Here is a 19,216-nt window from a genome sequence, read left to right on the forward strand (position 1 = left end):
GCGGGTAAACGCCGGTGGCAATTGCTCCATGTGGACTCGACTGCGCGTCTGCAATTTATCTCATCAAGAAGGGCCACATTGAGGCGCCACGGACCCCTACTTCGGCGGACGCGCTGGCGGGGAAGGGTGAGAGTACACACATATGCGAGGTGATCCGTGAACGCTGCCGGCCACATCTCAGCGTCGACAACGGCCGATCGTAGGCCGCGGGTGACGTAGACTCGATCCAAACGGCTCGCGGAGTGACTAGTAAAGTAGGTGTGTGCTCGACGGTCGCCGTGTTGGATGATCCAGGTGTCCAACAAGGCCAAGTCCTGTACAAGTGCCTGGAGTGCCGGGCAGGTGGTATAGTGTGGCTCCTGGTCGGATGGGCGGAGCACACAATTAAAGTCGCCGCCTACTACCAAGTGGTCGGCATTGCCCTGGAAGAGCGGGGCTATATCTTCGGCAAAAAAGGTGCGCCGTTCTCTCCTTTTGCCGGTGCCTGAAGGAGCATATAAGTTCACCAGACGTACTGTACCAATCGTGAGTGCGACCCCCCGGGCCGACGGTAAATAGGAGACATCAGTGGCCATGATCCCTTCCCGCAGTAGAATCGCCGTACCTCCGCCGCCCACATCTGCAGGCATAGTGTAGGCGTCATATCCGTAGGCATCGAGACAGAGTCCTGATCGGACTTCTTGAAGGAAAACAACGTCCAGATCCGCAGCGCGTAACGTATCCTTCAGCATACGGGTCTTGACATCAGATGTAATGCCATTGACGTTGATCGTGGCGAGGCGGTATGCCTGGTCCATCAAGTCTCGGGAGGTGACCATGGTATGACAGGAGGGCAGTAGTCATGACGTGGAGCGCCGGTCTTGCGAAGTGCTAGGCAGCGACGAGAGGTGCTCATGCCGCCCTAGGCGTCTGTCGCCGGCCGCGTAGACGCTGCCATCGGCATCGGTGCATCGTCTTGGTCCTGAAACGCATCCTGCAACTTCATCTCCTGCGCCCAGTCGCCCAGGGACGTTGACACCACTGGATCTCGAGAGGCAGACGGAGGCAAGGGTGCATCCCCGGTGTCGGAGCTGCGGTGATCTCCCGCATCCCCATGTGGTCCAGACCCAGCGGTAGTGGGAGAAGACGTCGAACCGTGTGAGACGGCAGGGTCGCCTGTGTCGGCGCGGTGGAGCGGTTGAGGCACCTCGTCATCCAGCGGTGTCGCCTCGGGCTGTTCTACGTCGTCGGTTGTCTTGCGCCGCTTCTTATGACGCTTGGGTGATTTCTGTTTACGCTGCCGCGCCTCTGTTTCCGACGTAGGGCAAGGGGAGGACGCTGCATCCTGTGCTTCAACGTCCATCGCACCGTCGGCGAGCCGTTGTGACGGTGCGCCGGGGTCCGACGAAAGGACATCAGTAGCATCAGCACTGAAAGACGCTTGGGGCTCCGTGGAAGCTACTGCAGGGTCCTCCAAAGCTCGCACCAATACAGTGGGGTCGTCATATACAGCTGGCGTCTCCCGTCTCGCCGCCGCAACATACGTAATCGGCAGAGAGGTCGGTGTCGACGGACGAATCTGGTCGGTCGAGGGTGTCTGCACGAGACGGCGTTGCAGGCATTCGGTACGCATGTGTCCCGTCTGGCCACAACCGGAGCAGGTTCTCGGCTGACCGTCGTAAATAATTATTGCCCTGCAACCAGCGATCGTGAGATACGAAGGAATATGGCGATGCAGGTCAATACGGACTTGTCGCACCCCGTTAAGGACAGGGTAGGTGTCGAAGGTCTTCCATTTTTCGGCCGTGTGGCCGAGAACTGTTCCGTAGGGTCGAAGAGCAAGGGTGACCAAATCCGCTGGAACTTCAAAAGGCAGCTCAAACACGCGCACATTTTGGATTCCCAATCCAGCACGTTCAAGCGTCACCACACCCACGTTTCCGTCTGAGTGGCAGAACCGATAACCTGCCGTCGAGCGTCTGAGAAGTTTGTCACATGCTTCGTCGTCAGTGAACTTAAGATATACGACGCTGGAGACAATAGATAAGTGGATACCGATCAGCTCGTTAGGATCAACATGTACCACATCGCGTAAAAAACGCTCTACTTCGTGGGCCTTGGGTCTAGAGTACGTAGTGTCGAACTGCAGCTTGATCGTGGCTTTCCGATACGAAAGAGCCATCGTGTGTCAGGAACGTGACGGCAATACGTAACACTAGCGCGCCGGCGCGGTAAACAACAACACACCCGGAAACGCGACACGGAGCGGCCGGGACGTACCGCACCGCTCCACAGCCAAAGGCCGACTGCCAACTGAGCTACCGAAGCACGACTCTCTTACACGACTCTCTTACACAGCGCAGGACTGTCTTAGTATTGGTGTAATGGTGTCGCCTGGGACGACATTTGCCTGTTAAGAATGCAACTGCAGGAAATGACAATTTGCCCACCTAAGGTGGAACGAATATATAGAGGGTCTATACAAGGGCGATGCACATGAGGACAATATTATGGAAATGGAAGAGGATGTAGATGAAGATGAAATGGAAGATACGATACTGCGTGAAGAGTTTGACAGAGCACTGAAAGACCTGAGTCGAAATAAGGCCCCCGGAGTAGACAACATTCCATTGGAACTACTGGGAGAGTCAGTCCTGACAAAACTCTACCATCTGGTCAGCAAGATGTATGAGACAGGCGAAATACCCTCAGACTTCAAGAATAATATAATAAATCCAATCCCAAAGAAAGCAGGTGTTGAGAGATGTGAAAATTACCGAACTATCAGTTTAATAAGTCACAGCTGCAAAATACTAACATGCATTCTTTACAGACGAATGGAAAAACTGTTAGAAGCCGACCTCGGGGAAGATCAGTTTGGATTCCGTAGAAATGTTGGAATACATGAGGCAATACTGACCCTACGACTTATCTTAGAAGCTAGATTAAGGAAAGGCAAACCTACAATTCTAGCATTTGTAGACTTAGAGAAAGCTTTTGAGAATGTTGATTGGAATACTCTCTTTCAAATTCTGAAGGTAGCAGGGGTAAAATACAGGAAGCGAAAGGCTATTTACAATTTGTACAGAAACCAGATGGCAGTTATAAGAGTCGAGGGACATGCAAGGGAAGCAGTGGTTGGGAAGGGAGTGAGACAGGGTTGTAGCCTCCCCGCGATGTTATTCAATCTATATATTGAGCAAGCAGTAAAGGAAACAAAAGAAAAATTCGGAGTAGGTATTAAAATCCATGGAGAAGAAATCAAGATGTGGAGGTTAGCCGATGACATCGTAATAATGTCAGAGACGGCAAAGGACTTGCAAGAGCAGTTGAACGGAATGGATAGTGTCTTGAAAGGAGGATATAAGATGAACATCAAAAGCAAAGCGAGGATAATGGAATGTAGTCTAATTAAATTGGGCGATGCTGAGGGAATTAGATTAGGAAATGAGACACTTAAAGTAGTAAAGGAGTTTTGCTATTTGGGGAGCAAAATAACTGATGATGCTCGAAGTAGAGAGGATATAAAATGTACACTGGCAATGGCAAGGAAAGCGTTTCTGAAGAAGAGAAATTTGTTAACGTCGAGTATAGATTTAAGTGTCAGGAAGTCATTTCTGAAAGTATTTGTATGGAGTGTAGCCATGTATGGAAGTGAAACATGGACGATGAATAGTTTGGGCAAGAAGAGAATAGAAGCTTTCGAAATGTGGTGCTACAGAACAATGCAGAAGATTAGATGGGTAGATCACATAACTAATGAGGAAGTGTTGAACAGGATTGGGGAGAAGAGAAGTTTGTGGCACAACTTGACCAGAAGAAGGGATCGGTTGGTAGGACATGTTCTGAGGCATCAAGGGATCACCAATTTAGTATTGGAGGGCAGCGTGGAGGTAAAAATCGTAGAGGGAGACCAAGAGATGTCTACACTAAGGAGATTCAGAAGGATGTAGGTTGCAGTAGGTACTGGGAGATGAAGAAGCTTGCACAAGATAGAGTAGCATGGAGAGGTGCATCAAACCAGTCTCAGGACTGAAGACCACAACAACAACACAACTCCTCTGAACGTACGCATTCGACCGTGGTTACGGCGCCAAGGGGAGAAGCGAGACAGCTCACACGACCGGCAGTTCTCGTCAGGCAGAATTGTGCGCGGGCCGCCAGGGGCGCTGTCTGTCGTATCTGGCGGTCCACGTCCTACAACAACTGCCACCCCCTGCGTTACGCAGTGCCAGTTAGGTGACCACGGGAGAACGTGCCTGTGTCATCAAAGCGAATCTCACGTAGTCTTCCTGGAACGGGTTACTAGAAGAAGCTGTAAGAAATTGCGTGTGTGGCAGCAAGCTCACTGCGGTCAGCGGCTGTAGCCTCGCGGGGAACCGCACGTTACGGCAACCTCTGGTCCCTCGGTTATGCCCCGTGCTGGGCTCCTACCCCTAATTCTCATGATCCACAGGTGTTAGGGGGGGGGGGGGGGTGCTTCCCCTTTGCAGTCTGCAGTCCGTCTTCCGCAGTTGTCGCGCACGCCGACCCCACTGCAGGCAGCGTCGCTGCAGACACGCATCGGTCCCAAGAATCATGAGCCAGCTTCAACACAGAATTTTACCTGCAGAAGCAGCCGCTGAAAACTCACAATACTTCGCAATCTCTTAGTCTGTCTCAGATTTTCCTCTGCTTCTTCTTTCTATCACTGCATCCTATCTTCGAAATGTTCTCACATAAAAAATTTCTGTTTGCTCTTTCTTCATGCTTTACATTCTTTCATCTCTTCCTTTTTTTCTACTACAGTTTTATGTATCAGCAATACTTTTATGATCTGTCAACTGAATCAGATTGGATGAAATGTAATGAATCTCCTGTGACAAACTGAAAATTTGTGCGAGAATAATGGATAAACATTGCGTCATTGTTCCTTCAGAATGGCTGGCATGGAGTAACAGAAGAACAGCAAGATATCGAGTGTGAAGTTTCTATTTTGAATGTTGTTATTTTCATATTTCACAGTCACTAAACGGGTCACTCATTTTTCCAAAGTGAATACGAAGTGTAATCAAACCAGTATCCCACCTCCTGCTGATGTCAACACATAGTAATGAAATCTCCGTGCAGTGTAATGTGTGCACAGTTCACAGCAGTAGTCGAGTGATAATCGTATCGCCGACAGTACTTGTGTGTCGTGAGAAATGACTTGTGACCTGACGACTGTGAGTTGAAAAGCAACTGATTACGAGTATTCCCCACGCTTTCCAAGTTTATTTACGGACTTGAAGACCTTTTTAATAAATTCAAAGGCCAACAGCCGCCAGCCTTGGCGCAGTGTTAGCACCGTTTGCCGTCACGTCGCCTCGACAGCGCCGGGCACTGCCGGCGTGAGCAGCGGCGGCTGTGGTCGCGAGAGCCGAACTGGGCTGAGGGTGAAGCGGCGCTCGTTCAGCACTGCTGACCCATCGAGGACTGGCCACACGAATCTCCGCCTGACACATTCTTCTGCTTTAGCTCTCTGACTTCTCAGTTCCCCGTGCTCGTGCTGCTTTGCTTAAGATTCCAGAAAATGAATTTGTACCCGAAATATGCATTCTACTACAGCTGAAGAAGAATATATCAGGTTCAAATTCATTTGCACGGATTTTTAAGGCGGGCGTGATGCACCGACTAAGAAGTGACTGTCTAGGAGGCGAATGTATACAAATCCAAGAGACTGACCGTGGCGCTACAATTTCGATCGAAGTGTAAGAGGCAGTAAGACGACTGCTGTTGCTCGTGGGAACATTGACATTAATTTGCTCCGGCTTCCACTCGTGTGTTAATTCGCTCTCAATGGACGATAGTTGCATAGGTGCGTGTGAACTGCGTTTACTTCTAAATAAGTAACTTCCACCATGCATATCCGTACTGCCCTTGCGCATCTACCCTGCTGTAGATGGAACACAATATCACGATTGGTTCATTATCGAACAGTGCGTGGAGGTAATAAATGAGCAATGCTGTTATTAAGTCCTGAATCTGCCCTTACTCTCTCGCCGTAGCTCTGAATTATGCGTGGACGTGACAGGTTGTTACAGCAATGTAAATGACGGGATGAAAACTCTGTGAAACTGTTAGATTCGTATTAGGGAGGTATGCTCCGTTTGGAAAAAAGGTGATGTATTTCCCACGAATCATTATGCTGTTAGCGAAGACTCTGACACCATAAACTGTCGTGTTTCTAGTTCAGTAAGCATAGAAGTAATATACAGGGTGAGAAAAAACTCGTGCACCCGAACCTGCCATTCCTCACATACTGGCAATACAAAAATGTCTCTCTCAAAATTTCGTCCTGCGCGTATTTTGGGCAGTAAAAGGAAGTTAAAGTATTAAAACCTTACTTGACTTTGTAAAGTACTTGTTATATCATTGACATCGATATTCGTTAAAAGAGTACGTGTGCAATAGCAGTTTTCACCGTTTTCAACTTTTCACGTAAAACTCTACACAGATGATACAACTGGTTTGCATCACGTCCCACGGTCAAGTTTCGCCTCGCTAAAGACATAATTTTCGCTCTTTAGCTTCAAATTATACTGTGCAGGCGATCGGTAGCGTACTGCTATGCTGCTGATATTGAAAACAATGGCATAAGTAGTGAGATATTTCCGCAAACCGTGTGAAAATAAATGAAGTATTCGAAATTTTCATACAATACTCGATGATTTTACTATAAAAGTGTCGCAAACATTTTTTGGTGTGTAAAATCGGATATTGCAGCTGATATCGGTTTCGAGATCGATAAATTAATTGGGTATTGATGAAGCATTTCTCGTCGACAGAGCTCAGAACGTAAATATTGTTGCAGTCCCAGAGTCCGGAGATGGTCGGAACTCGCTGCAGAAACCACTGTACCGAGCAGGCCTGGCCCGAAACAGTACCGTCAGCGGAGCGGACGCCTCTGTGCCGGGGGAAGCACAGCCCAGTGGTCGCTGTCCACTGCGGGTGCCGCGGGGGGGGAGGCAGAAGAGTAAGGAGAGTAGCCTCGTGACGTACCTCGCAAGGGACGGGATACCTAGCCCTGCGGCTGTATACGGCGGATGTGCTTCTGTTTTTGCGACTTGTGTGTCTTCGTCATACGTGTAGGAGTGCCTGGCGGTCGATAGCTATATGCAATATGCGGAAGTGAAGACATGAGTTGTGTTTACTATGGCGTGCTGGTATAATTGTCTGTGGTTAGACATCGATTTCACGGCGAAAAATTCAGTCGTTGCTCGACAGTAACAGGGCACTGTTGTTCACTGTCTATGGCAATAGTCTCCACATTCCGTGACATGTAGACCACTTTTGCAGGGCTTAACTGTCAGTGCAATATGACTACTTTTTCCGATGTACAAAAATACTTTTCCTCTGAAGTTCTCGTAATTTGTCCGTCTGTAGAAAGTGGGGGACAGTGCTCGCACACCACCAACATTTTGGGGGGTAACTTCAGTAAGAACCAATCACGATGCTTCATTCACTGGAAGTCAGAGAGCCACAAGACATCCTTTGTGATAGTCTGGTTTGAACAAGACAGGGGCAGAACACGGCATCTACGGAAAGACCCGTGCCATAAGAGAGTCACGTGATGTCTTCTTTGTTCGAATCTTCAGAGATAATTCCAGGCAGACTATCCTCCTCTTGTTCAGACAGGTGGGGTTCTGCCCCCACCCACCATCGTGGCTTTAGAGCATCTGCAGAGCAGCAGTCGTAGGACACCGAAAATTTCAGCCATTCTTCTCGTCTGTAGGACAGTGCTTCGAATTCTACGAGCGTCTTTTGGACATCCGATCTGCTGCGTGTCTGTTTTTTTCACGATCTGTTGTGAGTTTCTGATTTTCCCACCTGTGCTTAGACACCAGTGTGGGGTTCTCACTGTAGAACTTGGATTCGAAAAGTGAAGAAAGTAAAAAATAAATACCTTAACAGCCCTGATTTGAGCAGAAAATATAAACTAAACTCCTTCAGTGTTTCATTTATCTCGACTTCCAGGTGAAGGGAGCGTCCTATGTAGAGGGTCTGTTTGCTTTGAGCCCGTCCCCAACTAGTTTCGAGTGGTGTTCTCAATTTTTTCCGGCACGACAGCACCAGTTGTGTGACGTCGCCACTTCTCAGCTGTACGTCGACTACAGGCACTTGTCCCGTGCCTCTGTGCGTGTACAGGGCGACAATTACTCAACTGTACGAAAAAAATGTAAATAAGTTACAAACTTTATTAAACATGTAAACTTCACTACAGATACTCGGATTTAGGTTATGACATGTTCGATATGCTTGCCATCATTCACGATGATGTAGCGCAGACGAATAGCGAAATTTTGCACTATCCGCAGAAGTGTCGGAACATCGATGTTGTCGATGACCTCCTGAATGGCTCTTTTCAGCTCGCCAATGGTTTTGGGTTTCTTGCTGTACACCTTGTCTAAAGACGAGGCCCCAGAAAAAGAAGTCGTATGTGTTCAGATTCGGAGACTATGGCGGCCAATAGAGACCCCGGCCACTGGGTAGCCCACAGTCAGAATGCGGTCCCGAAAGTGCTCCTCCACGACACGACATCAAATACTCTCCTGCTACGCTGCGGTCGAACTCCATCTTACATTAACCATAGCTTCTCGAAATCACAGTCACTTTGGATAATGGGGACGGAATAATCTTACAAAACTTCACATACCGTACGAAATGCGGACTCTCAGTACCCCAAATGCGCCAGTTTTGCTGATTGACGAATCAGTCCAAATGAAGGTGAGGTTCGTCGCTAAACCAAACCATATTCACATCTAAGTCCTGTTAGTTAACTCTTTAGGCAATATATTGTTGGCGAAACACAACCGCTGTTCTACGGTCCTGGGGCTTAGTCGCTGACAGGTTTGAATTTTGTGTGGGAAGAGATGCAGGCCTTTAGCAACAATTTGTCACAGTGTCTGCTGGTTGACCCCCTACCCCCCCCCCCCCCCACCCCCCCACCCTCTGTTGCTGATGTATTTCCTGGGGCTGGTTCGAAACGCAGTACGTCTTCCCGATGTTTCCAGGCGTTTTCAACCGTTTCAGACGACTGACACTGCCAACACTGTCCTCACGAACATTACCCGTTCTCGCAAACTTGCGAATCAAATTCTTGATTGTTGACACACTTGGAGCGGTTGTGCCCAGCTTTAACTCGGTCACAAACTTCCTCGAGTCGTAGCTGGACTGTTACTGGTCGCATAGTAGGTGTTGAGCAGCGCTATACGCCCAGGCACGCTGCACCGTGACGTTTTTACATGCAAACGGCCTATAATAACGAGGGCCGTGTGCGTGCGGATGCTAATTCCCATCGTGGCCCGCAACAGATCGTGTAGTTTGGACATCATAATGACAACCATTCAGAAGTTATGACAATTTTATTTCATCTAGTTCAGTAATTGCATCTGGTAGGTACATAATTTATCTCTGAAAATCAGTGAAGTACACTGACGTGACCATCTTCTCTGACAGCTGGGCAGTGATTGACCATTTCATAACATTGGCTCGAGAGAGGTGGTGATGGGGGGTGGATGACGTCATGGGAGTGGGGCAGAGAGGCGGGGGAGGAGGGAGGAGGCCAACAGCGCCCTCTGGTGGATGTAGGGCAAACTAGCTCACTGAATTCCTGCACATCGAGGTGAACGCACACATCCCCGAGTTAGGTTACTGGAGGTTGTTCAGTTTAGCTGTAAATAAATTATTAAATAAATAAGTGAAATACCCTCATACCTCTCGAGCACAGACTACCTTTTCCTTACCTCACCTTTCCTTTCCTGCCACTTCCAGGGTGACATTATAGGAGGGGTGGGAGAAGGAGAGGTTAGGTTAGTGGAGGTGGGGCCAACCGTCCTAAATTTCGCACCATTTCCAGGCGATGAAGGTGAGTGTGATGTCATTGGGGTGGAGAAAACCCAGCTGCCATTTTGAATAAATTACGTGTCGTCGTATCTCCTTCGTGTTACTGCTTGGAGAAAGGAAAATGTTTCGTTATGTGATAATGCTCTTAGCTGATTTTCTAATCGTTTTAGACGCAAAATTTATACAAAAATATGTACCCTTTTTCAAAATGTACTTTGCACACTTAATTGCAAAATATTGTTGTAATACACAGTAAAACTATAATTCAATAATTACTATGCAAAATAACAGTAATGGTATTCAGTCATGCAGCGAAATACAGCAAACCAATCATATCTGTCTGCAGCTTACTGTTCCCAGTGAAGAATACATTTTTATATGCTGATATACAGTTTTACTTCTCTAGGACGTTTTGTAAAAACAAGTGAAAAGAAATCAAAGATTTCAAATGTAAAGATCCTACATTTCTGCAGATACACAGTTGTTATTGCTTCAAAGGAGATGCAAAGCCATTATATTACTGTATCGCTTAGAAAACAAATATTCGTCATTATGACAATGTGGATTGTGTTATTAAATGGTTGCGCTGTTAAGAATTTGTTTCTTCAGGAAAAAATATGCTTTTAAAATTACTGAAAAACTTCTGTCTTCTAAGCGTTGTTGATTCAACATATTTTCTGTAGATTTTAATGTGTGTAACATTATGTTTAACTGTTCTAGTAGATCAAGTTTTTACACGCTTTCTGTGTCAGTTAAGGTACGTGTGGTTGGCTATCGTGGATCTGTCAAAGTGATTAGATCTAAAGCCGTCAGCGTCTGGCACACACAGTACAAAGAATAAAACAAATATTTAATAGTGCAACTATTTGATAACATAATCCGTATTGGCGTATTGACAGATATTGTTTTGTAGATGATATCCTGTATAACTAATAATATAATGGCTTTGCATCTCCTCCGAAATAATAATTTGTGTATTTATAGAAATGCAGAATTTTTACATTTTAAACGCTTTGACTTGTTTCGACTTGTGTGCTATAGAACGGAAAGTGTTTAGAAACATACAAACACATTTATTCACACTGTGCTTCAGAAATCGTATGTGCTTCACTGGAAATGGTAAGCTATTTTTAAATTTGTATTAATTTTGTAAGCATTATATTTACAATGTACCCGCTTTGTTAATCTTACGAGGACCAGAATTAATCTACATCTGGAAAAAATCGATGTAGATGGTGGAAGCAACTGAAGCATACCCGCTCTCGTAATGCGTCGTGCACTGAAATGATTGTGACTGAAGTCGGTTGTTATTTATTTTACGAAAGTAATACAGTCACAGAATAAATAGTCATAGAAATGGACAAAACTGAGAAATAGTGAGTAGTGTAGTACCGGCCTCTTGCAAGGCAGGTGATCGCTATTGGATTCGCGGTCTGCCACGGGCTTTTGAAGTTGTGCGGCGCCGGCGAACTCTGCTCAGAGTTGCGACTGGCGGCAGCGCCACACACTCAACTCCTGCCGGTCCTGTCTCAGTCCGAGTTGATGGTCTGCTCCGCTCGTAGCTGCTCACAGCCTAGTACAGTGAATAACCGAGATCCGTGTTCACGTGTGCAACACGAGAAATTGTGTGGAATGTCTCGGCGGCAATCTCAGAAAAAGAAATATTAAGCGTCAAAATGTGTGTTCACGCAGAGTTTGTTCCCTATTAGAGAAGTATGTTGGCTCGCTTCTGCAGTCACAGTTGTCTGGGCTGTGTCCGCGGCAGCAAATAGTGCTCTAGCCGACGAAGCTGACTGTACTCTGCAGCTCCACACTACAAATCGGACCCCGCACCCTGTGTACTTTATTCTGGTGGTCACGAGTCGAACGATCGACGCTACCCCAAGTGTGACGTACTGAACGGATCGCGCCATGCCAGGGCATCACTTTGAGCCTGGCGGTCGACACGTTGCTGTCATTGTGGTCTCGTGATGCAGTACTACGTGCTACTCTGTCCTGTGGCTCCTCGTTTCCGAGTAACTAATGGAACCTACATACTCATGAACCTGTGTATCTCATCATTAAAGATGTTGTAAATTTGTGGTAAGTTCCTATGGGACCAAACTGCTGAGGTCATCAGTCCCCAGTATGTAAACTAACTTACTAGAACTAAGGACAACACACACCCCCATGCCCGAGGGAGGACTCGAACCTCCGACGGCGGGAGCCGCGCGGGCCGTGGCAATGCGCCTCAGACCGCGTGGCTACCCAGCGCGGCCGCTCGCCACTAATCACACGTTCTACCCATCCTCAGCATTCTTCTGTAACATAACATTTCAAAATCCCCTTTCTCTTCTCTTCTGTTCCGTGTTACGTCCATGTTTCACTTCCACATACATTCAGAAAACACTTAAATCTATATTGGATGTTAACAAATTTCTCTTCTCTAGAAACGCTGTTCTTGTCAGTAGAGCCTACATTTTATATCCTCTCTACTTCAGCCACCATCAGTTATTTTGCTGCTCAAATAACGAGAATCATCTACTGCTGCAAGTCTTTCGTTTCCTAATCTAATTCCCTCAGCGGCGTCTAATATAAATCCACTACATCCGACTATCTTTATTTTGCATTTGTTGATGTGATCTTATACCCTCCTCCTGAAGACACTGCGCATTCCGCTCAACTGCTCTTCCAAATTCTTTGCTGTCTGACGGAACTGCCCGGTCATTGGCAAACCTCAAAGGTTTCATTTCTTCTCCCTCAACTTTAGTTCCTACTTGAAATTTTTTCTGTTGTCTGCTGTGTTTCTCCCTCAACTTTAGTTCTTACTTGAAATTTTTTCTGTTATCTGCTGTGTTTCTCCCTCAACTTTAGTTCCTACTTGAAATTTTTTCTGCTGTCTGCTGTGTTGTGTCCTCTACTGTTTGCTCAATGTAGATATTTAACAGCTTCGGGGATACCCTGCTACCGTGTGCCACTCGTTTCGCAACTCCTGCTTCCCTTTTATGTGCCTCGAGTCTTAGAATTGCCACATGATTTCTGTACAAGTTGTAAATACCGTTTCACTGCCTGTATCTTATTCCGCATACTTTCGGAATTCCTACGAGTATATTCCAGCCAACATCGTCAAAACGTTTCTGTAACACAACAAATGCTATAAACGTAGGTTTTACCTTTCCTCGACCTATCTTCTAAGAGTCGTCGTAGAGTGAGTATTGCTTCGCCTGTTGCTACGTTTCTCCGGAATCCAAACTAATCTGATGTTGGCTTCTACCAGATTTTTTAATGTTCTGTAAATAGCTATACTTCGTGTCGCTTTTCTACAACCACAGTTCGGTAATATTCACACCTGTCAGCACCTCCTTTCTTAGGAATTGGAATTATTACATTCTTCTCGACGTCTGAGGGTATTTCGCCCTGGTAATACAATTTGCGCACCAGGTGGAATGGTTTAGTCGCGGCTGACTTCCAAAGAGATGTCAGTGCTTCTGGAGGAATGTCGTCTCCTTCATTGATGTTGTTTCCACCTTTCGAGTTCTTTTACTCCGTGTCGTATCATCCCTTTCTGTAATACTACACTGAAGTTCATTTCGGTTGTACACGTGCTCTGTACATTCCTGCCACTTTTCAGCTTTCTCTTCTTTGCTCAGTACCGGTTTTCCACCCGAGCTGTCGATAGTGCAGGAGAGCTGCGTGCCCTGGGGAAAAATGACGGCCCTCGTTTCCCCCCGCTTCCAGCAGCAGCGCAGCAAGTTAGCTGATGTGCTCGAGAGCTGTGTCAGTGGTACTCAGGCTGCAGCTGCAGCCACTGGTTCAGACAGCCGCTGCTCGGGGCCTGTCGCGCCGCCACGTCAGTTCCCTCGCCCGACAAACGTTGCCAACGCCCGGCTGTGCCAGTGTACATGTACAAATACAGCACTTAAGTTCGTCGTACGTTATCGAGAGTGTAAGAGTGGCTCCCGGCTGAAGGCCGTTGCTGCACGTGCCGCCATGGGGCCGTCTGTGCAGCAGCTGGGCAGCCGTCTGCCACGCAGCACGTGTCACAAACAGCACAGCGCGACTGCGACAGGCAGCGACGTCACGTATCTGACACAGAGCAAATTGTTAACACGTGCCTAGAGGTAACACTACTAACTTTGCAGCTAGTGAACGCAGCTATACATTGAGAACAACCGAGGTAGTACAGTATTGCAAAATGCCTAATTGTCAGTTCGCTTACGGCGACTGTCAGTATCAATTGTTGTGTTGGCTGAAGAGCCAACACCGTGTTACTAGTGGAGGCCGAAATGCACGCGTTTTAGCTCACGCAGGCTGGCGTGAAGAGGGAAGAACTATACTGACGTCAGGAATGAGAATTGAGAAAGCGGACGTAATTAGTATGACACTTAACTTTAATCCATTAATGATGAACGTCGCTCTTGACGGCACATGATTCACAATATTATCAGTTCAGAATACATTCTGGAAGAATATGGCGCCTTGCTAGGTTGTAGCAAATGACGTATCTGAAGGCTATGCTAAACTGTCGTCTCTGCAAATGAGAGCTTATGTAGACAGTGAACCATCGCTAGCAAAGTCGGCTGTACAACTGGGGCGAGTCTAGGGAATGTCTCTAGACTAGACCTGCCGTGTGGCGACGCTCGGTCTGCCATCACTGATAGTTGTGACACACGGGTCCGACGTACACTAGCGGACCGCGGCCGATTTAAAAGCTACCACCTAGCAAGTGTGGTGTCTGGCGGTGACAAATTAATGATGAGATACATTAAGGGAACTGTGAAATGCAATACTCATTTGTTAAGTTCAGAGGAACACCGTCTATTTATAATCGTCTAAACATAAAATATATTCGTACGTCCCAATTTACAAATGTGCATAGAACGAGGTACGAAGTGATAAGAAAAAAGTCAGATGGATGCCTATAGGAGTGCACCACCGTTACAAAAATGGTACATTTTTCACCTTGTTGTTGTGTTCTTGTTGTTGTTGTATTCAGTCCTGAGACTGGTTTGATGCAGTTCTCCATGCTACTCTATCCTGTGCAAGCTTCTTCATATCCCAGTACTTACTGCAACCTACATCCTTATGAATCTGCTTAGTGTATTCATCTCTTGGTCTCCCTCTACGATTTTTACCCTCCACGCTGCCCTCCAATGCAAAATTGGTGATCCCCTGATGCTTCAGAACATGTCCTACCAACCGGTCCCTTCTTGTCAAGTTGTGCCAGAACCTCCTCTTCACCCCAATTCTATTCAATACCTCCTCATTAGTTATGTGATCTACCCATTCTTCTGTAGCACCACATTTCGAAAGCTTCTATTCTCTTCCATATATGGCTACATTCCATACCAATACTTTCAGAAACGACTTCCTGACACTTAAATCTATACTCGATGTTAACAAATTTGTCTTCTTCAGAAACGCTTTCCTTGCCATTGCCAGTGTACATTTTATATCCTCTCTAATTCGACCATCATCAGTTATTTTGCTTCCCAAATAGCAAAATTCCTTTACTACTTTAAGCGTCTCATTTCCTAATCTAATACCCTCAGCATCACCTGAATTAATGCGACTACATTCCACTATCCTCGTTTTGCTTCTGTTCATGTTCATCTTATATCCTCCTTCCGAGACATTGTCCATTCCATTCAACTGCTCTTCCAAGTCCTTCGCTGTCTCTGACAGAATTACAATGTCATCGGTGAACCTCAAAGTTTTTATTTCTTCTCCCTGGACTTTAATACTCACTCCGAATTTTTCTTTTGCTTCCTTTACCGCTTGCTCAATATACAGATTGAATAACATCGGGGGCAGGCTGCAACGCTGTCTCACTTCCTTCCCAACCACTGCTTCCCTTTCATGTCCTTCGACTCTTGTAACTGCCATCTGGTTTCTGTACAAATTGTAAATAGCCTTTCGCTCCCTGTATTTTACCCCTGCCACCTTCAGAATTTGAAGGACAGTATTCCAGTCAACATTGTCAAAAGCTTTCTCTAAGTCTACAAATGCTAGAAACGTAGGTTTGCCCTTCCTTAATCTAGCTTCTAAGGTAAGTCGTAGAGTCAGTATTGCCTCACGTGTTCCAACATTTCTACGGAATCCAAATTGATCATTCCCGAGGTCGCCTTCTACTAGTTTTTCCATTCGTCTGTAAAGAATTAGTGTTAGTATTTTGCAGCTGTGACTTATTAAACTGATAGTTCGGTAATTTTCACATCTGTCAACACCTGCTTTCTTTGGGATTGGAATTATTATATTCTTCTTGAAGTCTGAGGGTATTTCGCCTGTCTCATACATCTTGCTGACCAGATGGTAGAGTTTTGTCAGGACTGACTCTCCCAAGGCCGTCAGTAGTTCCAATGGAATGTTGTCTACTCCGGGGGCCTTATTTCGACTCAGGTCTTTCAGTGCTCTGTCAAACTCTTCACGCAGTGTCGTATCTCCCATTTCATCTTCATCTACATACTCTTCCATTTCCACAATATTGTTCTCAAGTACATTAGCCTTGCATAGTCCCTCTATATACTCCTTCCACCTTTCTGCTTTATCTTCTTTGCTTAGAACTGGGTTTCCATCTGAGCACTTGATATTCCTACAAGTGGTCCTCTTTTCTCCAAAGGTCTCTTTAATTTTCCTGTAGGCAGTATCTATCTTACCCCTAGTGAGATAAGCCTCTACATCCTTACATTTGTCCTCTAGCCATCCCTGCTTAGCCATTTTGCACTTCCTGTCGATCTCATTTTTGAGACGTTTGTATTCCCTTTTGCCTGCTTCATTTACTGCGTTTTTATATTTTCTCCTTTCATCAATTAAATTCAATATTTCTTCTGTTACCCAAAGATTTCTAGTAGCCCTCGTCTTTTTGCCTACTTGATCCTCTGCTGCCTTGACTACTTCATCCCTCAAAGCAATCCATTCTTCTTCTACTAGGTTTCTTTCCCCTATTCCTGTCAATTGTTGCCTTATGCTGTCCCTGAAACTCTGTACAACCTCTGGGTTAGTCAGTTTATGCAGGTCCCATGCCCTTAAATTCCCACCTTTTTGCAGTTTCTTCAGTTTTAATCTGCAGTTCATAACCAATAGATTGTGGTCAGAGTCCACATCTGCCCCTGGAAATGTGTTACAATTTAAAACCTGGTTCCTAAATCTCTGTCTTACCATTATATAATCTATCTGATACCTTCTAGTATCTCCAGGATTCTTCAACCTATACAACCTTCTTTTATGATTCTTGAACCAAGTGTTAGCTATAATTAATTTGTGCTCTGTGCAAAATTCTGCCAGACGGCTTCCTTTCTAATTTCTCTCCCCCAATCCATATTCACCCACTATGTTTCCTTCTCTCCCTTTTCCTACTCTCGAATTCCAGTCAGCGATGACTATTAAATTTTCGTCTCCCTTCACTACCTGAATAATTTCTTTTATCTCATCATACATTTCATCAATTTCTTCGTCATCTGCAGAGCTAGTTGGCATATAAACTTGTACTACTGTAGTAGGCATGGGCTTTGTGTCTATCTTGGCCACAATAATGCGTTCACTATGCTGTTTGTAGTAGCTTACCTGCATTCCTATTTTATTAAACCTACTCCTGCATTACCCCTATTTCATTTTGTATTTATAACCCTGTATTCGCAGTGTTCCTCCTGCCACCGAACTTCACTAATTCTCAGTATATCTAACTTTAATCTATTCATTTCGCTTTTTAAATTTTCTAACCTACCTGCCCGATTAAGGGATCTGACATTCCACACTCCGATCCGTAGAACGCCAGTTTTCCTTCTCCTGATAACGACATCCTCCTGAGTAGTCCCCGCCCGGAGATCCGAATGGGGGACTATTTTACCTCCAGAATATTTTACCCAAGAGGACGCCATCATCATTTAATCATACAGTAAAGCTGCATGCGCTCGGGAAACATTACGGCTGTAGTTTCCCCTTGCTTTCAGCCGTTCGCAGTACCAGCACAGCAAGGTCGTTTTGGGTATTGTTACAAGGCCAGATCAGTCAATCATTCAGACTGTTGCCCCTGCAACTACTGAAAAGGCTGCTGCCCCTCTTCAGTAACCACACGTTTGTCTGGCTTCTCAACAGAGGCCCCTCCGTTGTGGTTGCACCTACGGTACGGCCATCTGCATCGCTGAGGCACGCTAGCCTACCCATCAACGGCAAGGTCCATGGTTCAGGGGGGTAATATTTTTCACCTACGGCATTAATTTTTCAAAACAGTTTGGTAGGCCAATCCCCATACGAGGTATTTTATCGGTTGTCTTGTTCTCGTTGCGACGCCCTGCCACTGGCTCCAGGCAGCCCAGCCCAGCGCAGCCCAGCTCAGAGAGGCACGTGTTCGCAGGCACCTGGCGCTGTCGTACGCGCAGCAGCACGCCACCATGGCCAACCGCAGCCGGCCCGGCTGCGAGGCGGGCGACCAGTTCAGCTTCGGCAGGCAGGGCGGCATCACCAACGGCGCCGCGTGGTACAGCGTCCAGGGAGGTCAGTAGCCCGCCAGTAGCACCAGTAGCTCTCGCTTACTTTCAATTTCGGTGTGTCTCCTTCCTGTTCATTGACTTTTAGCTCGGTGGTGGTCACCGTGTACAGAGGTCTGTCAGTATCGAGGATGACGCCGTGGACCCTTCTCAGGTGTTTGTTTATTTCTCACCTCAGGCACAGTCTTACATCAGAGTAGCTTAGTTCGGTGTGTTATAATGATTAAACCACAAATATACAACAAGTTACGTACATCCCTACTTGTAATTAGAAACAGAACTATGTGCTAGCATGTCTATTAAATTTTCCCGTACCTGTTGTCACTCACTGAGAGGTGAGTATTGCGGTGTGACATATTTCAATCAGCACAACTATCTTCATTTCGGCAGAATCGTCGTGTCAGCACTGTTTACCCTTCGCTTTTGTTTGTTCTACGAAGGACACTCACAGGTCCAGTGTCCGTTCGCACGAGAAAAGACAGTCTAGCGATCTACAGTCAAGGCCTTTCAAAAAGAATGGCAGTGGCGCAAGAGAGCGATGAGAATTCTCAGCAACATTAGCGATGGGAGTATTGGAACGAGGCTGCTCTCATTCCGAAGTACCGTTATCCGAGATGGCGGCCATGACGTCCTCCAAGATGGTGGCTGTGACGTCAATCGAGATGGCGGATTTTGGCGGGAAGTTTGAGTTTTGGCGGGAAAATGACCCGAAGTTCAAATTCCAGCAGGATGATACACCTTATCTATACTAAGTAAAGAAAATGGCGGAAAAAGTACTTGTCTTTATCATTTAACGAATTTCAAGCAGGTATGTTCTCCGCCGGGTCTGGACTCCAACTGCCACCAAAGGGCGCTGCCCTGATGTCACCTGGTGACGCAAGCACCGTCATTCGAGATGGCGCCACCCA

At 46.4% G+C, this 19,216-nt stretch overlaps 1 protein-coding gene across 9 annotated transcripts in view; it reads left to right on the forward strand.

Moving 5' to 3' along the window:
* LOC126324319 (carboxypeptidase E-like) overlaps positions 1-19,216 on the forward strand; it is a 386,831-nt gene that overhangs the window by 263,935 nt on the left and 103,680 nt on the right. For all 9 annotated transcript variants that reach the window (XM_049995137.1, XM_049995127.1, XM_049995118.1 and 6 more), the window contains one exon: positions 18,176-18,315. In XM_049995137.1, coding sequence (XP_049851094.1) covers positions 18,176-18,315 — 140 coding nt within the window. The remainder of the gene's footprint in view (positions 1-18,175; positions 18,316-19,216) is intronic.

The sequence above is a fragment of the Schistocerca gregaria genome, chromosome 1 (genome assembly GCF_023897955.1).
Source record: "Schistocerca gregaria isolate iqSchGreg1 chromosome 1, iqSchGreg1.2, whole genome shotgun sequence".
NCBI lineage: Eukaryota > Metazoa > Arthropoda > Insecta > Orthoptera > Acrididae > Schistocerca > Schistocerca gregaria.